At 42.7% G+C, this 25,580-nt stretch overlaps 1 protein-coding gene across 5 annotated transcripts in view; it reads right to left on the bottom strand.

Moving 5' to 3' along the window:
• Positions 1-24,918, bottom strand: part of MEIS2 (Meis homeobox 2) — a 173,549-nt gene extending 148,631 nt beyond the window's left edge. For 2 of the 5 annotated variants that reach the window (XM_042790820.1, XM_042790822.1), the window contains exons 1-8: positions 23,895-24,918; positions 23,403-23,435; positions 22,568-22,800; positions 20,797-20,938; positions 20,192-20,242; positions 19,248-19,298; positions 18,054-18,203; positions 7,749-7,863 (exon numbers count right to left, since the gene is read on the bottom strand). In XM_042790820.1, coding sequence (XP_042646754.1) covers positions 7,749-7,863; positions 18,054-18,203; positions 19,248-19,298; positions 20,192-20,242; positions 20,797-20,938; positions 22,568-22,800; positions 23,403-23,411 — 751 coding nt within the window. In that variant the 5' untranslated portion in view covers positions 23,412-23,435; positions 23,895-24,918. Of the gene's footprint in view, positions 1-7,748; positions 7,864-18,053; positions 18,204-19,247; positions 19,299-20,191; positions 20,243-20,796; positions 20,939-22,567; positions 22,801-23,133; positions 23,226-23,402; positions 23,436-23,894 lie in introns of those variants that run through there. The other 3 variants (XM_042790819.1, XM_042790821.1, XM_042790823.1) reach the window with 2 other exon arrangements.
• Between the last annotated feature and the right edge of the window lie 662 nt (positions 24,919-25,580).

The following is a 25,580-nucleotide window of genomic DNA, read 5'->3' as shown; positions in this document are numbered from 1 at the left end:
CTGCAAACAGAGAGAGATGAACTGCGTCTAACATGCCACTAGAGCTTTCCCGTAAATGTCTGAGAACTGAATCCAACAAGAATTTAGTCTCAGAGCAGAAAGGGATACATTTAAAAACTATGTGCATTAACTATACTTTTCCCCATAGAATCCTCACTTGGCATGAATAATTTACCCTCTCTTATGCTAATGGGATCATGAAAGTATCCCTGTGTCTTTAGTGCAGCTATTCTCAGCTTTCAGTAATTACCCCACCCAGTGAAAATAACATGGCTTCTGCAGCTGAACGGCCTACCAGTACCTGGCAATTAGAAAGATCATGGCTGACAGAGGAGAGGTCCGGAGCTGGACACACAAGCCCCGGCAGCCTGAGGAGCAGTTTGAAAAATCAAAAGCCTTCCACTGTGAACATTCCCCTAGTTGCTTAGGATCAACATGGAGAGAGCAGCCCCTAAAAGGGCATTTTAATTTTTATTTTTTAAGGGTGACATAGAGGTTTCTAATGTACTGTCCAGGGGCCCTAATATTAAGAAATAGCGACATTCCCTGGTCATCAACCATTAGAAGAAAGTTTGTGGGATTTTTTTAAATTAGTGTCATCTTGTTAAACAAGAGGGAGGTAATTAAAAAGTCAATTAATGACTGCCCTTCAGTACTTGACAATTTTATCAGCTACACTAAGGAAAATTCCGTACTATTTTGTTAATAAAAAGTTTTTTAAAACCCATTACAAAGAACCAGGCTTTGACCTCTGTCCGTAGCACTCCATGCTAGGTAGTTCACTATGTAAAAATTATCAGGCTAAAACATCTGGGAAAGAAAGCTATGAAACAGCAGGGAACGTGGCTGGTTTATTGTTTATCTTTTGTTTATGAGGCAGTATTCAAGTTTAATTACTACTCTAAATTAAACTCTAACAGGCATCAGGAGACATCCCTTTACACGACTAAGTTAAAAAAAAAATCCAGAGATTCCAACACTAGATCTTTCAAATAAGTTGGCATATATAGGAAGAAATTAGTCAGACTGTAACAACACAGGAAGACACTTAAGCATTTTCTACTGTATGTTTGAATGTGTTGCATTATGAAACCATTAATATTGTAACAAACATACAATTATAATTCAGCAAATGGGATGTTATCTAACATTTGGAGGCAAATTGGGTTAGGCTGAGTAGGATCTGAGATGGAAAGAATGGCCTAAGGGGGAATCCTACCTTTTTCATTTTGAAGTATAAATATATAAATATATACACATACATATATTTGACAACATCCAGAAATATGAAGTCAGAGGCAAACCTCTCAACAGTAACAATCTCTTAAGTAAAACTGTTCAGTTATTTTCTCTGAACATTCACATACAAAAGAGAGGAAAGAGTTCACTATGTTTACCATAACAGTAAGTGACCAGTTCTAGATGAACTTAGCTGTAGGAAAAAATAAAAGTTGAAAGCAACTAGCAAAAGATTATTCCAGATGGCATCTGTCATATTGTATTTAGGGTTATTTTAAAGAGATTACTGCCACTATGAAAACATTCCATTGACAGAGGTTTTCCTCGGCTGCATTTGAAACCCCAGCACAACATACTTCATATATGGAAGTAAATGTTTTCTAATGCATATGTATATTTTTATCTATATCTAAATATAAAAACCTATGTGCACTAAAAGCTAAGAGTGAGGTCAGAACCTTAAACACAAGTATAATGTTTTAAATCCCCCCACCCCCATTCTAAGCTTTAATTTAATAAAAGGTGAGGAATATACAGTTGCCACCAGCCTGATTATTAGAAAACTGTACAGTGAAGCAAGGATTCACTATGAAATTTTAATGCTACTTATTGAATAGTGGTTAGGGACATAAATGTTCACCGACTCCAGCAATCAAACAAAAACTACAGAAAAATGTATTTGTTCACGCAATAGACGGAAAGAAAAGAAAGGATGGGAGGATACTAAAGTGTGACTATATTTAGCTAAGCTGGTTCTGGCATCATTATGGTTAATGTGCATGTGGTGTGCAGTGTGAGCTCAGCAGTTACTGGGCCAACTGTCTCAGTATTTCTGGGAATTCTGCCTATTCACAGTGCAGGGATTGTTCAATTGCTGCAAAATGTACAAAATGAATTTTACAAAAATGAATTGTAAGGAAGGCCCCATTACAACGATTTTACAGCAAAGATGTCAACATCAATTTTTCTTTCATGCATAGCTAATGATTAAAACAGCATATTCCATTTGCCTAAGACAATTTATTTCATATTGGCACATCAAAATATTGAAATACAAAGTTATCTTTACTCTACCCTTATTATTCATTGCTGCTGAACCCACATCATTGTTCAAACCATGAAAAAATAAAGCAAACTTGGCAAGAAATACTTAAAACAAAGGCTCATCAATATTCTCCAATTTGTCAACATCTCAATTACAGCAATGGAAAAAATGTAAATTTCATGTGCTTTGAACACTAAGGGGTCTATTCTTCTGTCAGTGCACATGCGTAACTCCCATCACCATTAATGGGAATTACTCATACATATCAACACAAGGACGGGCCCCTCAAACTTGAAAGGAAGAGATGAATTAATAAGGGCTACTCTCTTCCTGTATCTTCCTCAGCTGAAAAAAGTCATTGTTCTTTAAGAGTTTTTCATACTTCATACAGTTCACCTTTATGAGAGCTGTGCCTTCTGAAATAATGCATCTCCAGTGAAGCATTATTTATTAGCAAGTTTGATTTTTCACAGTCTGGATGTTTGAGCCTTTCTATTAGGAATTTCCTTTCTTATAAAAGGCAGCTCTCTTCCAATAAAACCATACCCTATAGCTTTATAGGTAAAAATACAAAGGAATAAATATATGTTCTGAATCCTTATGATGAATATGCATACTAGCCACAGCAGGATTGCCTGTATCTACAGAACTAGGAAAAAGAAGTTGTAGCATTAGATTTTGGATATTAAACTTCCAGAAGCTTTGCATGAATGTGCTATTTTAAAATTATTATTATTATTAACAACAACACATCCTTCTCCTTTTTCTGACTACTGGAGTTTGGTTCAAAGCTTTATGTAGTTCCAGTCGAGTTTCAAAACCAGGATAGGCCTTTGGGCATCATCAGCTATTTTTGTAAATAAATTTTATTTGTATACCATCATTATTACAAGATGATATACAATGAAAAATAAATATACTACTTATTTTTTCCAACATGCATCAATCCAGAGATGTAACCTAGGATGAACATGTAATTTCAGCTAATATTTTAGTTGACTTTGCCCTGAAACAGGTGATGAGTCTTTGACACAGAAAGCTATTGTGGACAGATTTGTGGGACAAATATCAAGCTGTCACAAAAGCATTTCAAAACTACTTAAAGATAATGCCCTGGAGTGTAGCCTCAGATATTATTTATAAAGAGGCAGATCATCTTCATTCAGCAAGAGTAGTTCCATCAAAAAAAACAAAAAAAAAAAACAAAAAAAACACAAACAAAAACACAGCAAACCAAAAAAACACACACCAATGAACTACTCACATGGGTAAAGCAAAGTGGATGTGATTCCCATTTATATTTTTACTGCTGTATAACCTAGAAGAAGTTTCTTGTCTCTGTCTTCTCACTTATGGCCAAGTTTATCACCCCAGGCTTAATCCTAAAAAGGTGCTGAGCTTCCTGAAAGGTCCTGAAGAAACACAACCTCCATCTGACTCATCTGGACTGGGTCCTTTGAGTGACTGAACTAAGAATATGACAAATCAGGTATACAATCCTGGTATCATAAAATATGAAACTGAAACTGTTCCCCAGTGCTTTCCTGTAGACCACATGTTTTCAAACCTTAAAAAGATTTATTTCCCACTTTTCATACATAATCTGCCATATTCATTATTTGAAATATCCCATAAAGAGATTAAATAGGAATTAAATTCTAGGAGCGTCATATCCATCACTGTGGTACAAACTGATGCCGAATTCTAGAAGTCATTTAGCCTTGTATGTAAAGTCAGTGGCTGTTTTCACTTTGCTTCACAAAGAATAAGGAAAACATAATACCCCAGAAGACTTTCAGATGTGTTTTTTCCCCTCCAAAGAAAAGGGTGGATGATAAAGCTACACACACCTTTTAATCTTCCACTTAGGGTTTTTACACATATATTCCCTGGCAAAAACCCCAGGGTCTTCTCTCTCCCCTCCCTTTCTCTCAGCCCCTTTCCTGCCATCTCCCTTACTATAACTCAGCTAACCCAACAGAACCAGTCAGTTTTAAATTTCAGTTGGGACCCCGGTGACCTGTTAATGAATCTACAGAGAGGAGAAAAACTCACAGTGTTGAGTTATGCCTGGTGTTGCTAGCTGACTTGGAGTCAGAAATGCTTGAAGCGTTAACGTAATTGCAAGAATGTGAAAAATGAAGCGTTGGGCTCCTGAGCAAAGCGAAAGGTCAAAGCAAGCCCTACACAAAACAAGTCTCTGGAAGATGGCCTCATTAGACCATTAAATCAGCTTCTTTTTCTCCTTTGTAAGATGTTTAGTGTTTTATTTTTATTATTGGATATATTTAACTCTTTCTCTTTCCAGGGCAGGGGGAGAGTTGATCAGACCGGCTACATAATTACTAATCTCTAAAATAGTATTACACAGCATTGATCTGCATTTGTGGATCTGAACTGGGATAAAGTCAATAAATGCTTGGTAGATTACAGGTCACTAGTACTTTGGTTTGTTAGATGATCAATATGTTGTATAGCTTAGTTTTCTGTTGAACAAGTGAGGTGACATGTTAAGAACAACACAGACACTCACCACTAATAAAATTAGGATAATCTTTCAACATTCACTGCCTGAAGGCCCTTTCCTTAACTCTTTCAATGCCAGCATCTTTCTAATAATATCATTTACTAGATTAACCCTTTTGATGCCAAAAGGGCAGCCACGCACTGTCGCGGAGAGACTGTCCTCCATAAACAGACAAAATGGCAACAGCTTTTTTGTTTGGTTGCAAATTTAAGAATTATGGGTGGATTCTGTGTAATAAATAGATCTACACTGTGCAGAGAAAACCTGCAAAAACAATGTCATCACTTACCCAACTCCATTCTATATCCCGCATGCCACTCTCAAAAATAAATAAATAAAAAATAATAAAAATCACAAGCTGCACATCACAGACTTAAAGCAAAAGCAGAGACCCCTGGAAAGAGTGCTCCCAAGAGCCAAAAGAGACTAACTCTAGTTTGAATCAATCTCTGCTGCCACCAGGCATCGGTGGAGGAGACCATAAATTGCTGATGTAACCCAAGACTCTTTAATGAGCTCCCATTCCCAATAAATCCTTTGGGGCAGGCAGAATACTTGAAGCAACATTTGAGGAAGGCCTTGACAAAACTGAAGGGAAACCAAGTTGACCCAAATAAGTAACTGCACCAGAATAGCTCAAGTGGGCATCTACCCATCTTGGTATTGCCTGGGACCGACTCCTTGCCAGTTCACAAGTTACAAAGTAAACCCTGCCTGCTTCAAGGAAGCATAAGGAAAATACAATACAGGCCTCTGTCTCTTTAGTCTTTCCCAGGGTCTAGAGGAGGAGAGCAGTCCAAAGTTGTCTCCAATGGGAATTTTGTCGGTGCTGTAGGATCATACATCTTTCAGCTGCCAGCAGCTGACTGGAATGCTGATTTGCCACTGGACGACTGCTTCCTTTTGAAAGGCCCAACTGAGCAAAGGGAAGCATACTTGTGATGTTTTACCCTGCTGGGCTGGGCAGCACTAGTGACTGATTTGGCCCTTCAGAGGTTGTTCAGCTTCTGCAGAAACGAGTGTAACAGGTGTGTTTAAATCACGTATATTACCAGAAACCTCAGTCCCCGGTGGGAAGTTGGTGTAGTTACCATAAAATACTTTCTTATGCTTATCAATATTTCTCAAGCATGAGTTACATGACAGGGAGTTGGAGACTAGTGAAACGCGAGCCCCCTGGATGCTGATACAGGGGATTCTTTACATCAAGCATGGCGTGATGAAGAAACTCTTCTAATTTCTAAGGGGTTGCTAGGGCAGAGTAGAGATACAGGTGTGAGAAAATTTCTTACCTAAGGGTGGAATGAACACACTGTGGCAGATGACTCGGAGGAATCATTTTTAAGTATGCAAATGATCATCTGCTACACCAAGCATCTTAGCCACAGTAGACAGTGTAAACATTTGATCAATAGTAAAGTCTATGGCCAGCTAATGTAACACCGATTTACTGCTTAGCAGTCAAGTTCTCCCTTTCAGTAGCTGCTGAAGCTGTAATAGTTCATGCTGGGCCTTGTACAGGTCTGATACAACCACATAGAAAAAAGTCCCGTGTGACTCATGTTAGAGCTGGATCACACCCTGTGCCATGGCTGCCTTCTATCAGCAATAAGATTACAAATGTATAAACAATTCATACAAATAGGAGACAAACCCAAACCACTCTACCAGAAACAAACTTTTCAAGTTCCTAGAATCGCAGTGGGTACTACACCAGATCATGAGACAGATGAGGGGGTCTAGCTCTGTGCCAAGCAGTGGGCCACGTGAGAGACGTGAAATTACATATCTGCTCCGATGTTTTAGCGTGGCGAATACCGTGGTGGGAAGCGGCCCAGAGCATGAGGCTAGTCATGGCAGCTCAAGCCCTGAAGGCTGCTCCCCTCTCCAGTTTTGGGATCCCACTTGGCCAGTTGGATGGCAGACCTGTCAGTTGGCTCTGTTGGGTATGCGCAATCCCCAGGTGCACGAGATGGAGAGAGCAAATCGTAAGACCTTATAAATGTAATGTCTCACTCACTTGCTGAGGCTTACCATGTTTACAAAGGAAAACAAGAACAGAGCTCACCTTAAACTTTGGTCTTTAAAAAAGAAGAAAAAAAATCAGTTCTGAGTCAAGATTCAAGAGTGACAGTAGACCATCTTTACCCAACTTTTAGCACTGAAATCTTGACTTTTATACCTTCTGGAGTCACTTACACTTCTAATGAGCAAGTGTAAAACACTATCATATCAGAATGACAGCCTTTGACACTCGCTCAGCATGGATGCAGATGACCACACACGAGGTGCAGTGCAGTAGGAAATAAAACAAAAAACCCTGAAATAATAATCAAACCTCCTGAACCCTTGAGAAGGCTTCACTGTATAGATCCAGCACAGGTTTTACAGTTCAAGTACATCTCTATTTACAATTCTGAATTCAGATTTTCAGCAGCATAAACAAGTCTCTACAAGCAAACATTGCAAGAAACATTTTTCTGTCCAGTTCAGGTTTTGCTTCTACTTTATATAATTTAGCAGCTTCATAACTTCATATAGGAGTCTCTGCCACAGCTAAAACTACAGGTTTAATTCTCCATCTATAACACAGCTCAAACAACTGCATCACAGCTGGAGAGTATGTCTGTCATTTTATTTACTTACAGCACACAAAAATAAACTGTAGATAACCAAATTTGTAAAGGAATTGGCAGAACTAATCAATTGTTATTACAAAGCTTGTTTGAAGATTAGATATTTCGCTTTGAAATAATAATAAAATGCAGCTAAGTGGGTTAGGAAAAGGAAATACCGTCTCCCTAAGTTACAGCTGATTATACTGCAAGTCTGCCACTCCATGTTTACTCTAAGGCAGATGTACTGATATAGTAAAAAAAAAGCTGGAGTTATTTTAGTCATGCCTACTTTGCGGAGGGAAAAAGTTTGACCTTTTACCTTGCTCGCTGCTGTTGTCTCCGCTCTGGGAAGCATGGCCCCCACTGGAGGGCCCCGGTGTGCCTGCCGAGTGCGTTGAGGTTGCATCATCGTGGTCTCTCCAAGATGAAGGATTCTGGTGTCAGAGTGCCAAGGAATTTTTTCCACAGTTCCCATTCCAATAGCAAATGAAGAACAGAAAGAAAACGGGGAGAAGAGGGGAGGGGAGGGGGGAAAAGTATACACATTAGCATTTGTGAAATGTGCCAAAGACTGACACTGTTTGCACAGTGTAACAATTCTTCAGGAAAGACAAGCAGAAGAGGTACAAAGATTTACTTGATAAAATAAAGGACGGATTTTTTTTCTTTTTTAAACTTTCCAAAGAGTTGTCTGGTTTTAATTGTTTGAATAGTACTGCAGAACAATATTTCAAGGGAGAATAAAAAAGTTCCTTAATGAGCTATACAGGGGAGTGGAGGGGAGAACATCAACCTGCAGTTTATGATACTAGGTGTTCACATTTGGATCAGGACAGCTGTTATGCAAACTACCTCCCACACTGCTTTTCCAGACTGACTAGAGATGGGAGGGGAGAGGAAGGGGAGGGAAACTGTTTCAAGAAGTAGAGGAGAACGTGCATGGGAGAGGAACATGTCCTCACACCCTAACCTCTCTCACCATTTGAATGCTAGAAAAACTTCAAGCAAATGCAAAGTTGTGAGGGAAAAAGCAAGCTTTCTCTGAAGGACATTATATACCAAGAAAGATGCTTCCTCACATCCCCCCCTCCCCCCCCATCACCACCTTGTTATGACACATTTCAAAAGACTTCCTAGATTTATCACTCTAACAGTTCACTTACAAGTATTGTCAAGAATAACCACCAGGTGATTATATAAAATAAAGTGTATAGTGATTTTTATGTAATTCTTTCTACATTACTATGCATAAAACTCATCAAAAGGGAACACAGAAGACAGACATACAAAGTTTGCAAAACTTGGTTAAGTGAGACCTCAACTACTGTACGTTAGTCACATAGTTCATCTGAGCTTTCCAATTTATTGAATATTGTCTTTCCCGGAGTGAAGAGCTGCTATTTAAAAGGGTAAGTGAGGAAAACTTAATGTTGCAGTTTAGTGCTACTTTGTGGAGTGTATTCTCCTCCTGTCCTCCTCCCCTTTCCTGATCATTCCCAATACCCTGCTGTTGCTTAAAGGAAAACAGGAATTCTACTGTACAGGAAGAGCTTTATCAGCACCACATGAAGGCAGGCAAGAGATGGAATTTCCTCTGGCAGAAAAGGAGAGCAAGAACACATGAAACAGATCAGACTAGGGGCTGGACCTGCATTACTTGTCACCTGTATGTGACAACTTAAATCAAGCACATTATAATAATTCAGCAACAAAACAAATGAAAAATCCCCCCTCAAAAAACCAAACCAAACAAAAAAAAAACCAAACCAAACAACAAACAAACAAAAAGCTGTTGCTTCTTAAGTTTGATTGCATTTCAAATCTTTATTGAGAAATAACACTGGACTATTAAAGTGCAAGAAGATCCTGAAATCAGCAAGTGACAAGTTTGGATAAATTCTTTGAGCAGGACTGATACTGACCTCATCTACCCTGACATTTAGTAGGAATAAATTCAACAAAATCAACTGATTTACCCCTTGTAGAATTCAGTGTAAGTGTGATTGGAATCAGGTCCCAAAATATATATTGGAACATCTCAAAGTAATCTCCTAGCACTGATTAGTACCACATGCTATATAGCAATGCAAAATAGAACTGCCAAATAACAGCTTGCTACAATACCTAGTAACATAAATCTAACGGGCCTGACCCGGATCGCAGCAGAGACAAAAGGAAGAATCCATGACTTCAAAAGTTTTCCAGTAAAGCCCTGTGTGACCAAAGGGTAAGAAGGATCCAAATCCCCTTCACCTTACACAGACACACACATGCACCCACATTTCATGGCAGAAAAATATGAGTAAAATCAGAAGACAAGCCAGGATCCAAAATTTACCTAACCTGTCAGCACAACCGACAGCACTTATGGCACAAACCCACCACCCCCTCCAAAACCTGGAAGACTGATCTACTTTTCCTCACATAGAACCACAACAGGAAAAAAAATACCACTAAACAGTAGTATTTTATATTCATTGACATTGTTGTATTCATTAGGTCTTGGAAATTGTTATTAATACAGTAGCCCCCTCCCTCATTTAATTAAAAAAAAAAAAAAAGAAAAAAAAAAGAAAAGAAAAACCTTTTACCATCATTTTACAGCGTCAGGTGGAAGGAAAGATGAGAAGTCCCAAAAGTTCAATCAGCCCAGATGTTACTAAAAAAAACCCTCAAAAACTTGAAAATAGGGTTAGCAAAAAGTTCAGATGGAAATAAAATGCAAAAACCGAGCAAGTTTCTTTACAGCCTGGATTAAAACACAGTTGTGCCTATGAGCTTCTCTTTTTATCTCTGAGTTAGGAAGCCACTCAAATAGCTTCAAGCTGAAGGCAAACAGCAGACAGGAGCTCTTCAGCCCTCTGCAGCCTCTTAGCGTCAGCTGTTTGCCGGATGGTAATCAGATAAAGAGCTAGAAGAAATACATGAAAAAGAAAAGAAACAATAGCATAGCATGAGTTTAGCCCTCCAACAACATCAGGCTGGAACGTCCTTTTAGAAAATGTAATAATTGCAACATGTTCACCTAGGCTAAACTTTTCAGGGAACACAGTGAGCTATGTTAATTTTATGCACTGCAGGCTCTCTTAAGCTGGCTGCTGTTGGAGCTCCTTATCACACATATGAAAATTACAATAATTAACTGGTAACACCTCAGCTATGTTTTAAGGCAAATGTCATCCAAAACCTATCATACAGTATTTCAAAAGCTAGACCGGCCTTTCTGTTTCAAAACCATAACGATTTGGAAAGGATCACTGAATAAGACTTCCCGCAGCTGAAAACACTTGCTGTCTCTACCAGGCTGAGTTGTTCTTGACCTCAGTTTGTAGATACTGTTTTAGAAAGACAGACTGTATTGATTGGGAATTCAATGTTTTTCTTGTGACAGTTTTCTTGAGGAAGCAATTTAGCAGAATTTTGTTGAAGTACAGGAATAATAAGATGGGATATTTACAAGATGCAGCAGTAGAATGTTGGAGGAATTTGAAAGGGAGGGAAATAGCTAGGCTTTAATATTATGAAAAATTACAAATAACTCTAGGGGTGGAGTTTACAGCCTCATAAAAAGGCAGCATTCTTTTGCTTTGGACTACGATCCTTGTACATGTTAGTGAACTTCTTTTTCTCCCCTAGCCTGTTTCCAACTTTGCATCCCTCCAGAAAAACTTCTTGGCCAAATGCCTAATCATTAGTACTTATTTTATGTATGTCTTCACAAAAAAAATGGGACCAAATGACACATCAACAGTGTACTTCACTGAAAACACTTTATCAGTATAGTTCCGGTGCCTAAAGAAATCCCAGTCTAACGCCCACTAACATTAATTGCAATTTTACTATTAATTTCAATGAAATTTGTATTAAGCTATCCCACTGTAAAAAAAAAAAAAAAAAAAAAAGAAAACCAGACAGCTTTAGATAAATTACACAAACTGATAGCATGCCTTTTCATATCTTCTTGCAAGTTTAATAATATACTTTGTAGAAAGACATTGAGGAGTGTGGATGATGTCTGCCAAAACGCAATTGCTTGTTTTGTGTACGTGTGCATACTATAAAATTTTCACACACGTATGACCTAAACTAATGCCAGATACCATAGAAGGTAAACAGCACACATGTATCTATTCCCAGTAGTTTTTATAATTGGGAGTCAAATATGGTGCTCCTCTTGCTCTTACCTAATTGTGTTAAAGAGCAGTGTTACCAGGAGAAAAGCAGCGAATACTGAGTAGAGCACAATAGAAGGAGATGGAAAATAGATACAAGAAGCTAGGTCTCCAGGGGCAGTATTTTCTATTTGCTGGGCTACAGACTCGCAGCTGATAATGCAAGTTGTAATTAATATAAAAGCAGGAGACAATATGGGGAAAGCTTGTACTAGCAGGGCCACAGGAGATCACTCCGCTGCTATCCACTGTTTCTCATTTACACGCACAGCCTTCCCTAGAAAACACAATTTTGCCAGTGTTTTTTCCCTTGAAAGTTAAAAAAAAATTGATTTAGCACCACCATTGAATTTTGCTAAATCTAGAAAAGAGCAACAGAAAGGACAAGAGTCTCCTGGTATACAAAGCCAATCTGACGTGTTACTCTTTTGTCGATGCTGCAAATCTGGTGGAAACTGTAAGAGTTTTTAACCACTACAGGATTTCTTGAACAGAGACGTTGTAACACAGAAATTTTATATAAGATAACCTTCTGTTAAATTGCAACTCTTACTCTGTATGTCCAGAATTTCCACTGGGTAAAGTCTGGCTAATTTTTTGTGAGTGTATGTAGTCCCGCTAGGGCTGATTCTGATCTCACACTGCTTTTTATGGTGATATTAAAGACTCAATTAACCATAAGGAATTCGCTTCTTATTTATAACTGGGAAGTAAAATCAATCAGGCCAGCTGATACCCATGTGAGTAAACTGAGCAGGATTTGGCTTACAGATGTTAACTGAAGTTTTAAGTATACAACTGTGACAGGATCAGGTCCTTACATTTTTTCAGATGAAACGGACAAACTCCTTGATCTTGCAGGAACAAATAAGACACAACTTACTTTCATAAATTAAACTACAACAGCTGTAGAGCTTGTTCTTTGTGAAGATGGTAGGATTCAAAGGTCTGGAGGTTGCTCCGGTAAATTAATTTTGCAAACACAAAACTGAACGGGTGGTACGGATGGCATTTTCCCGCCCAAATACAAGTCAAATCCTGCTCACCTTGTTTTTACCAGTAACACCTGTAAACACAGTGGAACAACTGACGTGACTGACACCACAAAAATCTGTATCTAGGAACTACCTTTTATCAAAAGATGATATACTATGCCGGACATAGAAACCCATACACATACATGTACATGCATTTCTGTGTATGCATCTGTCTGCTTTATATGTATAAAGTTCAGGATGGTATCTTAGAGACTGTTGTGGAGTGCAGTAATAATAAACTTACTATGTAAAGAAACTTTCAACAAGTAAATGAGCCATGAAAAACTCTAATTGGACACGATATCTATTCTTTCTAAAAAAGGCTACTCCTGATATTGCCAAGGTTTATTTTCTTACAGATAATTATCATATTTAATATGATAACTTTTTTGTATCAGGATTACACAATTTAAACAAAGCACAAGGCATTGCGATCTATCAGGTATTTGTATATGTATGTGTATATATGTACGAGTTTTAATTCTTGTCCCTTGATTTTGCATTTGAGGAAACTGTCAGGGGGAATTTTTGACACTCTTAGAACGTGGCACTGTTCTGAAAAGCGGCATGCTTTGTATTTTCCAATTAAGATTGAAATCAGACATGTAATCCACCTGTCAGCAAGGAACTGAGACTTGAAAAATCAGGGTTTTGTTGTTTTTTCAGTTGTCCTTCTACGTCATTCTGTGTGGCTACACTTCATCTAGACTGATAGACAACTCAAACCAAAGAGGGAACACCCGCGTCAAATAGATAGTGAAATACATTATCGGTTCAGTTTGAGAGAACTGAGATTAAAGTTAAAACACTCCGATTTGAGCTGTAGGTTAACTTTGACTGTAGAGTACCTTGGCCCATCAAAAAGAGGAAATACACAACATTCTCTACAGTCTCGGGAAGTCCCTGATGCTCCTTTCCCCTTCAGAAAGTACAGGGCCTACCATAATGTCCTAAGTCTTCAGCCACATACTAAGAAATTTGGTCATTAAAAAGAAAAAAAGTTTGCCTTATTATTGTTGCTGTTAGCTACTTAGTTTCCCTTCTGATACACTACAAATAGAAAGGGCACCTTTGGGGTCTGATCCTGCATTTCTGGCATACTCAAAACTCCCACTGAAGTCCGTCAAAGTGTGACGAACCGAGAGATTGTAGCATCAGTCCCCCAATTACTTCCTCATTACTCAGAGAAATATTATCTAAAGGTTTAATTATATAACTGGAACAGATATATATTACCCTATTTTTATTTTTTTTTCTCATCTGCAAAATGTCAGAAATTCACACAGAGCATTCTTCAAGAAATATGAAAGAAATTTAAAATGTCTGGATGTCCAAAAGTACAAATTAAAAGTATATCCTCATTTGAGAGCTGAAAGGTTTAATATTCAGACTAATATTTCTCTCTTCCAGCTAAGGTGTTGGATTTCTAATCTGTCAACAGTTCTTTTCTAAAAAAAAAGAGACGTGTATATATATATTTCTATCCATTTTTAATTATATTTTATAAATGATGATCTGTATATTGTTACCTCTCAGCTTCAAATTGACTAGAACATATAAACAAATATAAAAAAGACTGAGGCCCTGATCCTGCTCCCACGAAAGCCAGTGGAAGGAGAGCCATAAATTTCTGTGGGAGAATTACTAGGCTTCAGAGTATGTTTGTGCTAAAGGCAGACTTGTGTGGCACCAGGTGAAGCCAGGTACAAAAGAAATGTAATTAAAGTGCAAAATGTTATCATATGCTCAAAAAAGTTTAAAAATCTCCAAATTTTACAAGCATGACATTTTTCAGATTTCAATAGCTCAAAATAATAAAAAAAAAAAAAAACACAAAACAAAACAAAAAAAATTTGTCGGCAATCTCAACAGATATTTTAGGCTGAATACACAATGCAGGATAGGGCCCAGAATGTTTATATTGAACAATAAAAAATTGTCTGTGCTGGGAAACTCAACTTGAACTGCAGCTAGAAAGGTTTCTTTCCTCTTTTCTTTTATACTTTTTTTTCCCCTAACTGATCTAGTTCAGCCAGGGCATAGCTGTAATTACCTTCTTCCCATCTACAGCTAATACCTCAGAGCAATAAAAAAATATGAGGGTGTTAAAAATTCAAACACTAATTATGGGCTGTTATATTTACTAAACACAGCAGAGTAATAACAAAAGTTTCAGCTTCTTGTGACCAGCGCTGCGTTATTTGATCTACCAAGTCCCTGGACCCTTTACATTTACTGTATTACATAACAGTTAATAGCGCACTAAAATAAAATTCGATAAACACATTTATTACCAAACATGTATAGCACAACCACTTACAGCTGTCTCCCTTTTCCAGCACAGGTATACCTCTGAAGAGTTCATTCCTTTGTTGATTTTGGTTTTGGTTGCCAATTAAGTCATACAAATAGTAAAGCAGTAGATTTTGAAAAGGGAAGCATGCACTATTTGAGTACCCCATTTAAAGTCCTATGGTAAATACTGGCTAATCCTACAATTCTTCCTCTTACTTTCCCTTATGCCTGCTTTCAGGTCTAGCAAAGGAATAAAACTGAGAGCTGCCATAGTTCCTAGTTCAGCACTGCCACTGTCACGGCTACCACCCCTCACATTCACATTAAACACACACAGTGTAGCTTTTTACCACTTAATAAGAATAGAGGTGTATGGATTTTTGGGGTGTCAAACAGCTGTCACAAACTGTCACCTCCACAAGAGAAACCTTGGCACACAGTAAATTAACCTACACTTCTTTTTGGCTATCATTATTCATAGCTAATCAGTTGAAATGCTCCTAGTATTTCATGTGCAAATAAAACCATGAGGGGAAGACCCATGGATCAGAATAGTGGGCCAATACATAAAACAGAGGAAACAACATGCTGTCTCTGTCCTTCTGAAGTGGCTCATCATCACCCCTGCACCAACTTTCACCAAATGAGATCTAGCCTGAGGCTATATATTAAATATGCATATCAAAGCAAATGAAAAAATAAACCTGGAGAGTCAAATTGGACAAATTTGCATGCTTGAACTACAACATTTTCAGGTAGATGCTCACAAATGATAGCTTGGGTTTTGATAGTCCTGCATGTTTACATTAGCCATTTCTAAAAAGCTTTTCCCTCTTTATGAAAAAAAGTGGATTTCTTCCTGCTGGAACCTTGTACATATAAATGTGTACACACACGGTAGCCTGACTAAGCTATAAAAGAGTGTTAAAGTTTTGTTGGGAAAACAAGCTAATATACAAAAAAAAAAAAATCCAATAAGGAGACACATTTCCCAAAACGCATGAATAAAATGTAACTATGTGATACAACTCTTCATTTCCCAGTTGGTGTTCTGGTTGCACAAATTATTGCTTCCTTTCAAAACAAATAGCAGGGGGCTAAAGTAAAAATGTTATAGCTCAAATCTCCAGGAAATAAAAGGCTTTAAATTATAATACCCAATGAAGTGGTAAACCCTAACGGGTGCAAGATAAATGGGTTGTCATATTTATTTGAGTTTGGGTTTTGGGCCACAAAAGCAAGAGGAGATTCTTCTTAAGGAAGATAATAGTTATCAAATTATCAAAATGCTAACCCCCTCCACCCCTGTCCTATCATTGTGTGTGAATTTAAATATTATAATGGAGCACTGCAAATTGGCTTGAGCATTCGCCATCTGCCAGAACCCTAAACAGGCTAGTTTATCTAATCTCTTCAATATAAACATAAGCATGCTCCATTTCTACACTTCCACTTGAAACACACTCTTGTAAAGAAACTGTACTGGAGAAACATGTACTTTTTTTCCCCATTGCTCTGAATTATACATAATGACCCCCTATCTTTCAGGTTGCCACTTATTTCAATTTCTTTTCTAGTATTCTCCCAGAATACTTATGCACTCAAATTTAGAGTTGCAAAATGTCATAAAACAAATATTTTTGAAATAATGTTGTGCCTCATGGAGTTTGTTCTCTACGTGTGAGATAGCTGATAAGCAGAGAAACTTTCAGGAACCTCTGCATACAATTTTTTCTTTCAAAATAATAGATTTAAAATGTAAAACATCGCAAAAGCCTTGTTCTGCAATGTTTACTGAATACAAATGAGAAAATGAAAGCTAAGGCTTGGGTCCAAAAAATATTTCCCGGGCTCTGTAACTCAGCTGTGCCAGAAGGGGGGCATTGAGAATAATTTATTATTATTTTATCTCCCAATTCAGCTTCGGTCCAGGTCTAATGTAATTATCAAATACACACACAAACAACATGTTTTCAAAGGAAACAAAAGCTCCTAGAAAGCTCATTCTCCCTAGGCTTACAGCTACTCTTCTTAACACACTGGGAAATAAAGGCAGGCGCCTGTGCAGAAAGCATGGTTAACTTCACACCGGGTGTTAAATTAATATTTCAACCGCTAAAATATTAGACTGTATCATTTAGATTATGAGTTCAATTGATTCTAAAACTGTGTAAACCCCTTTCCCCCCCAGGGATGCGTTCCTATAAATAAACTGGAGTTCACACCCACTCTTTTTAACCAGAGCTATTCCTTCCCCTTTCTGCGGTACCAGCTGCAATCTTTCCCTTCACATCCCGAAGTCTCTCCGCGTCTACATCTTTTGAAGGATCACAAGAGCCGCTCCAAAACCCGGAAAAACAAAGGCACTCTCCTCACCACGCACACCAACGTTCAGTCCTACACACATAACACTAATTCACCAACTCCTAAAGTGTTAAAATCAACCGCTAACCTACGGTTACTCAATCATCATTCTCTCCAGCTTTCTGTAATACATTGTTAATAATTGCTTCATCAAGGTTACTGTCTTTTATTATGAAGATGCTTCAGGCGTTTGGCAATAAGTCCATATTCTGACAATAAGTTGCTATAAAGCACAAGCATTGGAAACTCTAATGTGCTAACCCCTTTTTTTTAATGCAGTGTAGTATTGCCAATAATTCTCATCACTTGTCATCCCCACGAGAGGGGAGGGGGGAGCAAATCAGCAAACTTTCTCCCTAACTTTCTTGTCTCTGTTTCCTTACATTGCTGCATTGATTACAGAGTTGGCAAGGAAGAGGAGAAAACACCGAGCCCCACATCAAACCGACAGTTTGCTAGCTCTCCAAGCCGCCCAGACCAGGAAACTTTACAAACCATTGCAAACTCGCTGCTTTGCAGATGGAAACAGAAGGAACCTTTTGCATTTGTACAGCTTCATAAGGCAAGAGGGAAGAAAGTGTAAAGATGGGGTCCCAGCTTGCAAGAGGTTAAAGTAGTAGTAATAATAATAACAACAACAATAATAATAAATAATAATAATAATAGACAACAACAGCAAAACAATTAAATCAGGGACAGGTCCTCTAAGGAGGTTGAAGTCTTTAAAAGAGCCGTAAAGAAATCAGAAGGACTTACATGATCGGCTAGATTTGTGGAAGATCCTGAGAGTTCTTCGTGGTCTGATTTGGAGCTGCCATCCCTTTCATCAATAACAAGGTCTATTGGCATTTTTCCTTTCAAACAACTAATGTACCGATGGCAGAAGTTATCGCACAATTCATGAACCTGAAAACAGTGACAAGAATAATAGTGTCAGTAATGGCAAAATATTGGATTGCAACTTTGGTTTTATGCTGGGGTTTTGGGTTTGGGTTTTTTTTTTGTTTTGTTTTTTGTGGTTTTGTTTTTTTTTTTGGTAGCAAAAACAACCCTCTGATCTACTCCACAAGTAACTCTAATTAAGGGGCACAATAGTTGAAGGCAAGGAAACAATAGAGAAATTGTTGCAGCACATATTATTCTCTAGAGACTTGCCGCAGCAACAAGTTAGAGAGAGAGAGAGATAGTGGGCTCAGTCTGGTGTGCAGAGGAAAATCCGATTTCATGATAACATCAGAACACAGGGAGCTGGACCCATGCAGTATCTCTGGAGCGTACACAGCCCAGACAGGTACAACGAGTCACTCGGGACGGGATCGGTTTAAACCGGGGCTAAAAAAAAAAAAAAGTCTGAAGTGGCCGGGAGCAGTAAGGCGAAGCTCCTGGCTGAGGCTGTGGGAAGAGCCGTCCCCGTCCCAGGGCACAGCCCCCTCCCCACGCCGCGCAGGGGCCCCCTGCCTCTCCCAAACAGCTAGGGCTTGCTCGGGGTTAATATGCCTGCCAGAGCTGGAGAAAGGCAGGAGTGCTTTCATTTCTCTTTTTGTTAAACATACTACTTCCGAGTCAGGAAAAGAGCTTCTGCTGAGGGAAGGGGTAAGAAGGATGGAAGGGGGGTTAATAACTTTTAATGCCTGGTTGCAATTACGATGGAAAAAACAAAACAAAACAAAACAAAAACACACACACAAAAAAAAAAAAAAAAAAAACAAAAAAACAAACAAACAAAAAAAACAACCCAAAAAAACGATCCGGGTTGGGCATGATTGTCGGGTGCCACATGCTCTGATGGCACAGGTTACAGGATCACACTGCGTTTCCCCTCTTTCCTCTGGCCATGTTTACAAGTCCTACCAAACACTCGGGGGGGTTGGGGAGGGAGGGCGGGGGGGGGGGAACATGGGGGTATAGGGAGGGAACGACTTGTCCCCCGCCCCCCTCCGTGGCTCTTACCTTTTCTAATTCCAAAAGGTGAAACCTTAGTACTTGTATTGCTTGGATCATCTGCAAGAAAGTTTTGAGCAAGGGGTTACGTGGGAGACAGGAGCACGGGGGCTGCGCAGAGCTGCGAGCCCGAGTGGGCAAGGGGGAGAAGGGGATTGCCAGGGCGCGCAGTCATTATCCAGGATTTTAGCTCATTGGTCACGCTTGAACAATTTTGATCAACTTTAACCTAAGCACTTGATTTTTATCATATTTATTCCAGGAGCGGTGATTAGTGCTTTATTACCACGATCTTGGAGAAAACCTCTTCCTCTTTTCCTCGCTCCCTCTCAACACCCGGCCCTCATCCCTGAGGGTCCGCAAAGGGGTCACACACACGCTCCCACCCCCCCCCCCCCCCACCGCCCGCAGGAGAAAGGGGAGGGGGGGGAAGGATGAATAGTTTGGCATCTTCTTTACAAGCGGATTTAGGCACTTTGAATATTGAAATCGTTCACATTAGCAAAAGAATTAGGTTAGAAATCTCCCGCTCTCTCTTCTTAAGCAGTTATTTCCTTCACTTTAGCTTCCCGTGGCTTTCAAACACGGCTTTGCAGTGCGTCGGGGCTCGAGAGTTCGCCCCGGCTCGCTTTAAAAGTGCAGATCTTTGAAGCCCCTTGACTGCGGCGTCCCAGCCCCTGGCCCTGCCCGGGTGCCGGGGTGCGGGGTGCCGGGGTGCGGGGTGCCGGGGTGCCGGGGTGCCGGGGTGCCGGGGTGCGGGGTGCCGGGGTGCGGGGTGCGGGGTGCCGGGGTGCGGGGTGCGGGGTGCCGGGGTGCCGGGGTGCCAGGGCCGCCGCCCGCTCGGCGGAGGGCACTTGCCGGCGGCCCGCACCGGGGGTGGGAAGGGCGAAGGCGGGGGAGGTGGAGGTGTTGGGGGGGGGGGGGAGGGAGCAGAGGAGGGGAGCAGGCCTTACCAAATTGTCCAACTCTGGATTTGAAGAAAAAAGTGGTTTTTCAGCGCGGACCTGTAAGAACGAAAAGCGGCGTGAATTACTGCTTCTCTCCTCAGCCCTGTAACTCGAATCACTCGAAGCGGGGGACAACCCCCCCCCCCCCCCCCGGGACAAAACCAGCCGGGCCAGGTCGGGCCGAAACCCGGCTGGGCTCCCCGGAGCCACCCGGGCTGCCCCGCTCCTGCCAGCCCGGGGCCCGGCCGGCCGCCCTTGCCACCGCAGCCTTCTCCCCTTGGTCTGTGCCTCGCTCCCGCTCCCTCTGCCTCCCAAACTCGGCCACAGTTACGTTTCCCTTTCGCTAAGGCGGGAGGGCGAGGGCCGGGAGCCTCAGCCTGGCAGCGCGGAGGGGATCCCGGCGGAGCAGGGTCAGAGACGGCCGGGCCGCCAGCCCGCAACCCTCCCGCCCCCCCCCCCCCCCCCCCCAGGGCCGGAGAGGGGGTGCCGGAGTTGGGGAGGGGAGGCGGGGGGGGGGCTGCCCCCTGCGAGCGCCCGGCCGTGCGGGTCGAGAAGCCGAGGAGGTGGCGGGGGCGCTGGGAAGGAGCGGGGCGGGGGGAGAGGTGCCGGACCTGTTTGGCGAAGACGGCGATGTCCTCGTTGAAGGAGTCGGAGGAGCAGACGTCCCCGCCGGCCACGCCGGGCTCCCGGGGCGTGCAGGTCGCCAGCTCGCACTTCTCAAAGACCAGAGCTAAGAGGGGGAACAACGGGTGCCTACCGGGCAGTGGCACACAAAGAGAGGGGAGGAGGTGGGGGGAGAGGGGGAAAGAAGAGCTCTAATCAACAAGTATTTTTTTTTTAAAAAACGCACGGACACACAGACACGGACACACGGACGCGGCCACGCTCTGCAGCCTCTCAGTACCGCGTCGGGCAGAGCAAGGGAGAACAACATTTTGAAATAAAAATGCTAGATTTGGTGGTGGGTTGGTTTGGGGGGGTTGTTTTTTTCTTTTTCTTTCTTTTTTTTTTTTTTTTCTTTTTTTTTTTCCCCCCCTCTTGAAATTGCAATGCCCGAGCAACATCCCCCCGTGCAGTCCCCCCAGATGAGGACAAAAGTGACCTCTCCTCCAACCGCACAAGGCACCAAACACGCTCACGCCGGCAGCAGCTCAGCTGGGAATCTTACACTTTTCGCCACAGCTTAAAATAACGCGAAACCTGGAAGATCCCATCCCTACCCTCCAGCTATGACCTAAAATGTGAAGCACGGCCAGGCAAACTGCAAACTACTTAATACGTAATTTTATTTTTCAAGGGGCCTGCTAACAAAAATGTGGTGAAGTTTCCTGGCTTGGGAAGCACACCCAAGTAAAATACCAGCTGTCCAGATAAGTGAGCTGGGGAGGGGGTGGAGGGAGGGAGCACTTCGCGAAATATTTTCCCATAGTTGGTGTAGTCAGAAAAAAAAAAAAATTATCTGCGTGCTAAGTAGTTATCATGCATTTGTCTCTTTTCCCCTTTGGTGCCTGATCAAGGCCCCACACTCTGTCATAGATGTTACTATCTCTCCTTTTAGGATCATTTAGTATTTTTTTCTAAAAGGCACTGAAGGGAATCGGTGTCATTCCCCCCCAAGCAATGCCCTGGCACAGGCTTGAGTTTTGGGTACGTGTTTCTTTTTCCTCATGTTCTTTCTTTTCTGAATAGAAAACTCAGCTCAGTGCCCCCAGTGTATTTATTCCTTCTGTCTCAGGGAAGAGCTGCTTACGAGAAGCGAATCCCTTTTATTCTTACTACCTTCCGCGATGTGAATAGCTCTTTATTTACAGTGTTGGAAGTGTTATTATGGCACGAAGGAGAACACCAGAACAACACTTCTCCAACTAAAATCCAGAGCAATGAGAGCCGCTTCTCCTATCTGAACTCCTAACTGGGGCCTTTCCTAGAAAAACAAAAAACCCAGGCGGGGAGGGGAGGGGGGCTGGTGGTGGGTGGGAGGGGGGAAGGAAAAAAAAAAAAAAAAAAAAGAAAGGAAAAAAAAGGGAAATAAAAAGAAAAAAGAAAGACAAGGAAACCCCACCACCTCCCCCCAACCCAGCCTCTCTCCCCGCGAGTTCTGCTTTTCCAGGACGCGCTCCCCGCGGGTCAGCCAGGGACTGCCCCGGTCCCGCGACCGCTGGCAGTGGGAGCGGCGGGGCCACGGCGCGGGTGTCCCTGCGGAGCGGGCGGCCGGGGGCTCCCCGCCGCCGCCCTCCCGCCGGGGCTCCCCCCGCCCCGCTGCGGGGCTCGGCGGGGGCCGCCGCCGCCCGCCCGCCCGCCCCGCTCCTGCCCTCGCCGCTCCGCCGGCACCGGGGGCACCGGGGGCCGGGCCGCGGCGCCGGGCGGCCCGGCGGCACCTACCCGTAGATCGCATCCTTGTCCCGCTTCAGGGCGTCGTTGACAGCGGAGCCCATGCTGGCCGGCATGACATTGGGGTGCGGGGCGTGGGCGCCGTAGTGCTGGCCGGCGTGGAGCGGCGGCCCATGGTTGAGGTGGTGCACCGGGGGGATCGGCCGGGGGGCGTGGGGGTCCCCGTACATGGACGCCGGCACCCCTACTCCGTCCATCCCGCCGTAGTGGGGCAGCTCATCGTACTGTCAAAAAACGGGCCGGAAGAGAAGAAAGAAAGAGAAAGAGGGGAAGAGAGAGAGAGAGAGAGAGAGAGAGAGGGGAATAAAAAAAAAAAAAAAAAAAAAAAAAAAAAAACAAACCAAAACAAACCAAAACAAACAAACAACAACAACAAAAGTCAGAAGAGAGTAAAGCACCCGGACAGACACAAACAGAGCAAAACAAAACGAGAACAGCCACAACAGAGAGAGAAATGTGCAAAATGAAATCAACTGGGATCGGGAGCAGAGGCTGGAGAGGCTGAGGGAGGAGTGGGGGTGCGGGGAGAGGTAAAGGGGGAAAGTGTGTGTGCCTGCCTGTGGGTGCGGGGGGAGATGGTCCTCTTCAGCACGGGCAGGAGAAACCCTAACAAGGAAACGGGGATGAAAAGGAAGGAAACGGAGGAGAGAAACTAGAGTTACTCTGCATTAGAAAGGAAGAACAAAAAAAATAAAATATAAATGAATAAACAAGCAGAATCAAAAGCAACTATATAAATAAATCAACACTGGGAAGGAGAGAGGAAAGGTAGGGTGCATCGGGGGGGAGGGGGGGAAGATAAAGGGGGAAATAATCTGAAAGTTACCAGAAACATTTTTTAGTAGCAATTCCCCTTGTCCTTGTCAAAGCCAGAGACAAAAAAAAAAAAAAAAAGAAAAAAAAAAAAGGCAGCTATATGTGTATACATATATATACGTTCGTATATACACAGACACACATATGTATTTCTTAGTCTTTCCTAGGCAGCAGCGGCAGTAACGGCGGCAGCAGCAGCAGCAGCAGCAGCAGCAGCAGCAGCAAGCTTTCCCCTGTGAAACCCGTGCTACTGAGCAGGCAGAGAGCAGGGAAATCGCGCTGCTGGGGGAAAAGCTGGAGAGGAAAAAAGCGTGGAACAATTGCAGAGAGAGACACACACAGAGAGACACTCACGCACACACACAAAAAGCTAGTGAATAATTTTTGCTGCTATTTTTTAATAGTGGCCGCCATCATCATCAGCAACAGAGGAGAGCAAATCGGACAGGCCCCTCTTAAGAGAGGATTTATATATAGGTAAGTGTTGGAGATTTAAACCTACCCTTTGCGCCATCAGTCTGCGCTCCAATAAACTCCTGGATGTGTCGTATATTTAATATCCCAGTCCAGCAAAGAAAGTGATTTAGAGTGAAGAAGATTCCTCTTTTTTTTTTTTTTTTTTTTTTTTTTTTGCAACCCACTTATAGACTTCTCCTATCCTCCAATATGGGTAAATAATAATAATAACAACAACAATAACAACAACAATAATATATAAAAAACAGTCAAGAACCACGATGAGTTTCTGTGTTTTCTTCTTTTTTCTCTCTCTTTCTCTCTTTCCTTTTTCTCTCTCTCTTTTTCCTTTTTTCTTTCTCTACGCAAAAAAAAAAAAAAAAAAAAAAAAAAATTGTCAAGCCCTCAAACTGAAGGTTACGATCGGCCCGTCAGCAACCCACATGTAACCAAACTGTCGTGTCTCATGGCTTTTTGCCACTCCAGCTGTCAATCAAAGCCAGGGAATGTCAAGGTAGTGAATGAATGATGGTTGATGATGATGAAGAAGAGAGGAGGAATCTTTTTAACCCCGGTTTCTTCTTCCAGTAACTCCGCGCTCGGGTTTTGCCTTTTAGGATCGCTATAGGGTTGGTTTTGATTTTTTTTTTTTCCTTTTTTTTTTTTTTTTTTTTAAGTACTGTGAAGGGGGGGTGGGGAAAGATGCGAAGAAAAATTGAATAGTTTGCAAAGCCCGGACTTCCCCCTCTCTCCTTTTTTTTTTTTTTTTTTTTTTTTTTTTTTTTTTTTTTTTTTTTTTCCTCCTCCTCCTCCTCCTCCTCCCGGCAGGTATTTTGTCTCCCTCTCTCCCTCGCTCTCTGAGATGAGTGAGTGTCAGTAAGTGTTGGCAGGTTGGCTGCTGGCTGCCTTATAGAAGCGGCTCAGTTTTGCAGCGCTGATCGGCGGGAGAATGAAGTGACGGAACCCGGAAGTAGTGGTGGCCATAGCCAGTCCTGCAGCGCGGCGGCGGCGGCGGCGGCGGCGGCGGGGAGCGGCGGCGGCGGCGGCGGCGGGAGCGGCGGCGGGAGCGGCGGCGGCGGCGGCGGCGGCGGCGGCGGGAGCGGCGGCGGGAGCGCGGGGCGCGGGGCGGCGGGGCGCCCCAGCCGGCGGAGCGCCGGGGATGCGCAGCGCGCCGGCAGGGCGGCCGCGGCGCCGCGCGGGGGGAGCCGCGCAGCAGCCCCTGCCCCGAGCGAAGCAACGCGTGTAGGAAGGAGCGAGCGAGCGTGCGAGAGAGAGGGAGGGAGGGAGGGAGGGAGGGAGGGAGGGAAGGGGGAGGGAGGGAGGGAGGGAGGGAGGAGGGAGGGGAGGAAGGACAGGGAGAGTGCGTGTGTGCGAGAGGGGGGAGAGGCAGGGGAAAACTGCAGAGAGCCAGAAGAAAAGTGCGGTAGAAGCCCAGCCCCGGGTTGGTTTGCGCTAGATTATTTGAGCAACAAAATACCTTCCGATTAACCGCGGTGTTTAGCGTCTGATTTACGCGCTGAGCTGCCGGTTCAAATCGCCGGCCGCCGCTGCGCCGGCCCCGCGGCGCGGGGAGCCGCCGGCTGCGGGGGGGCCGCGCAAAGTTGGGCTTCCCCGGGAAGCGAGCCGGCCCCGGCCGCCCGCCCGCCTCGCCGCCAGCAGCCTATGTTGCAAGCGTGGTTTCTTTCCTCTGACCATTCATTGTGCTTTTCTAAAAATTAATTTTCCAGGGCAC

The sequence above is a fragment of the Tyto alba genome, unplaced genomic scaffold, assembly GCF_018691265.1.
Source record: "Tyto alba isolate M040663 unplaced genomic scaffold, T.alba_DEE_v4.0 Super-Scaffold_18, whole genome shotgun sequence".
Classification (NCBI taxonomy): Eukaryota; Metazoa; Chordata; class Aves; order Strigiformes; family Tytonidae; genus Tyto; species Tyto alba.
The sequence above is the reverse complement of the archived record's forward strand: the minus strand, read 5'-3'. Positions and strand labels throughout refer to the sequence as shown.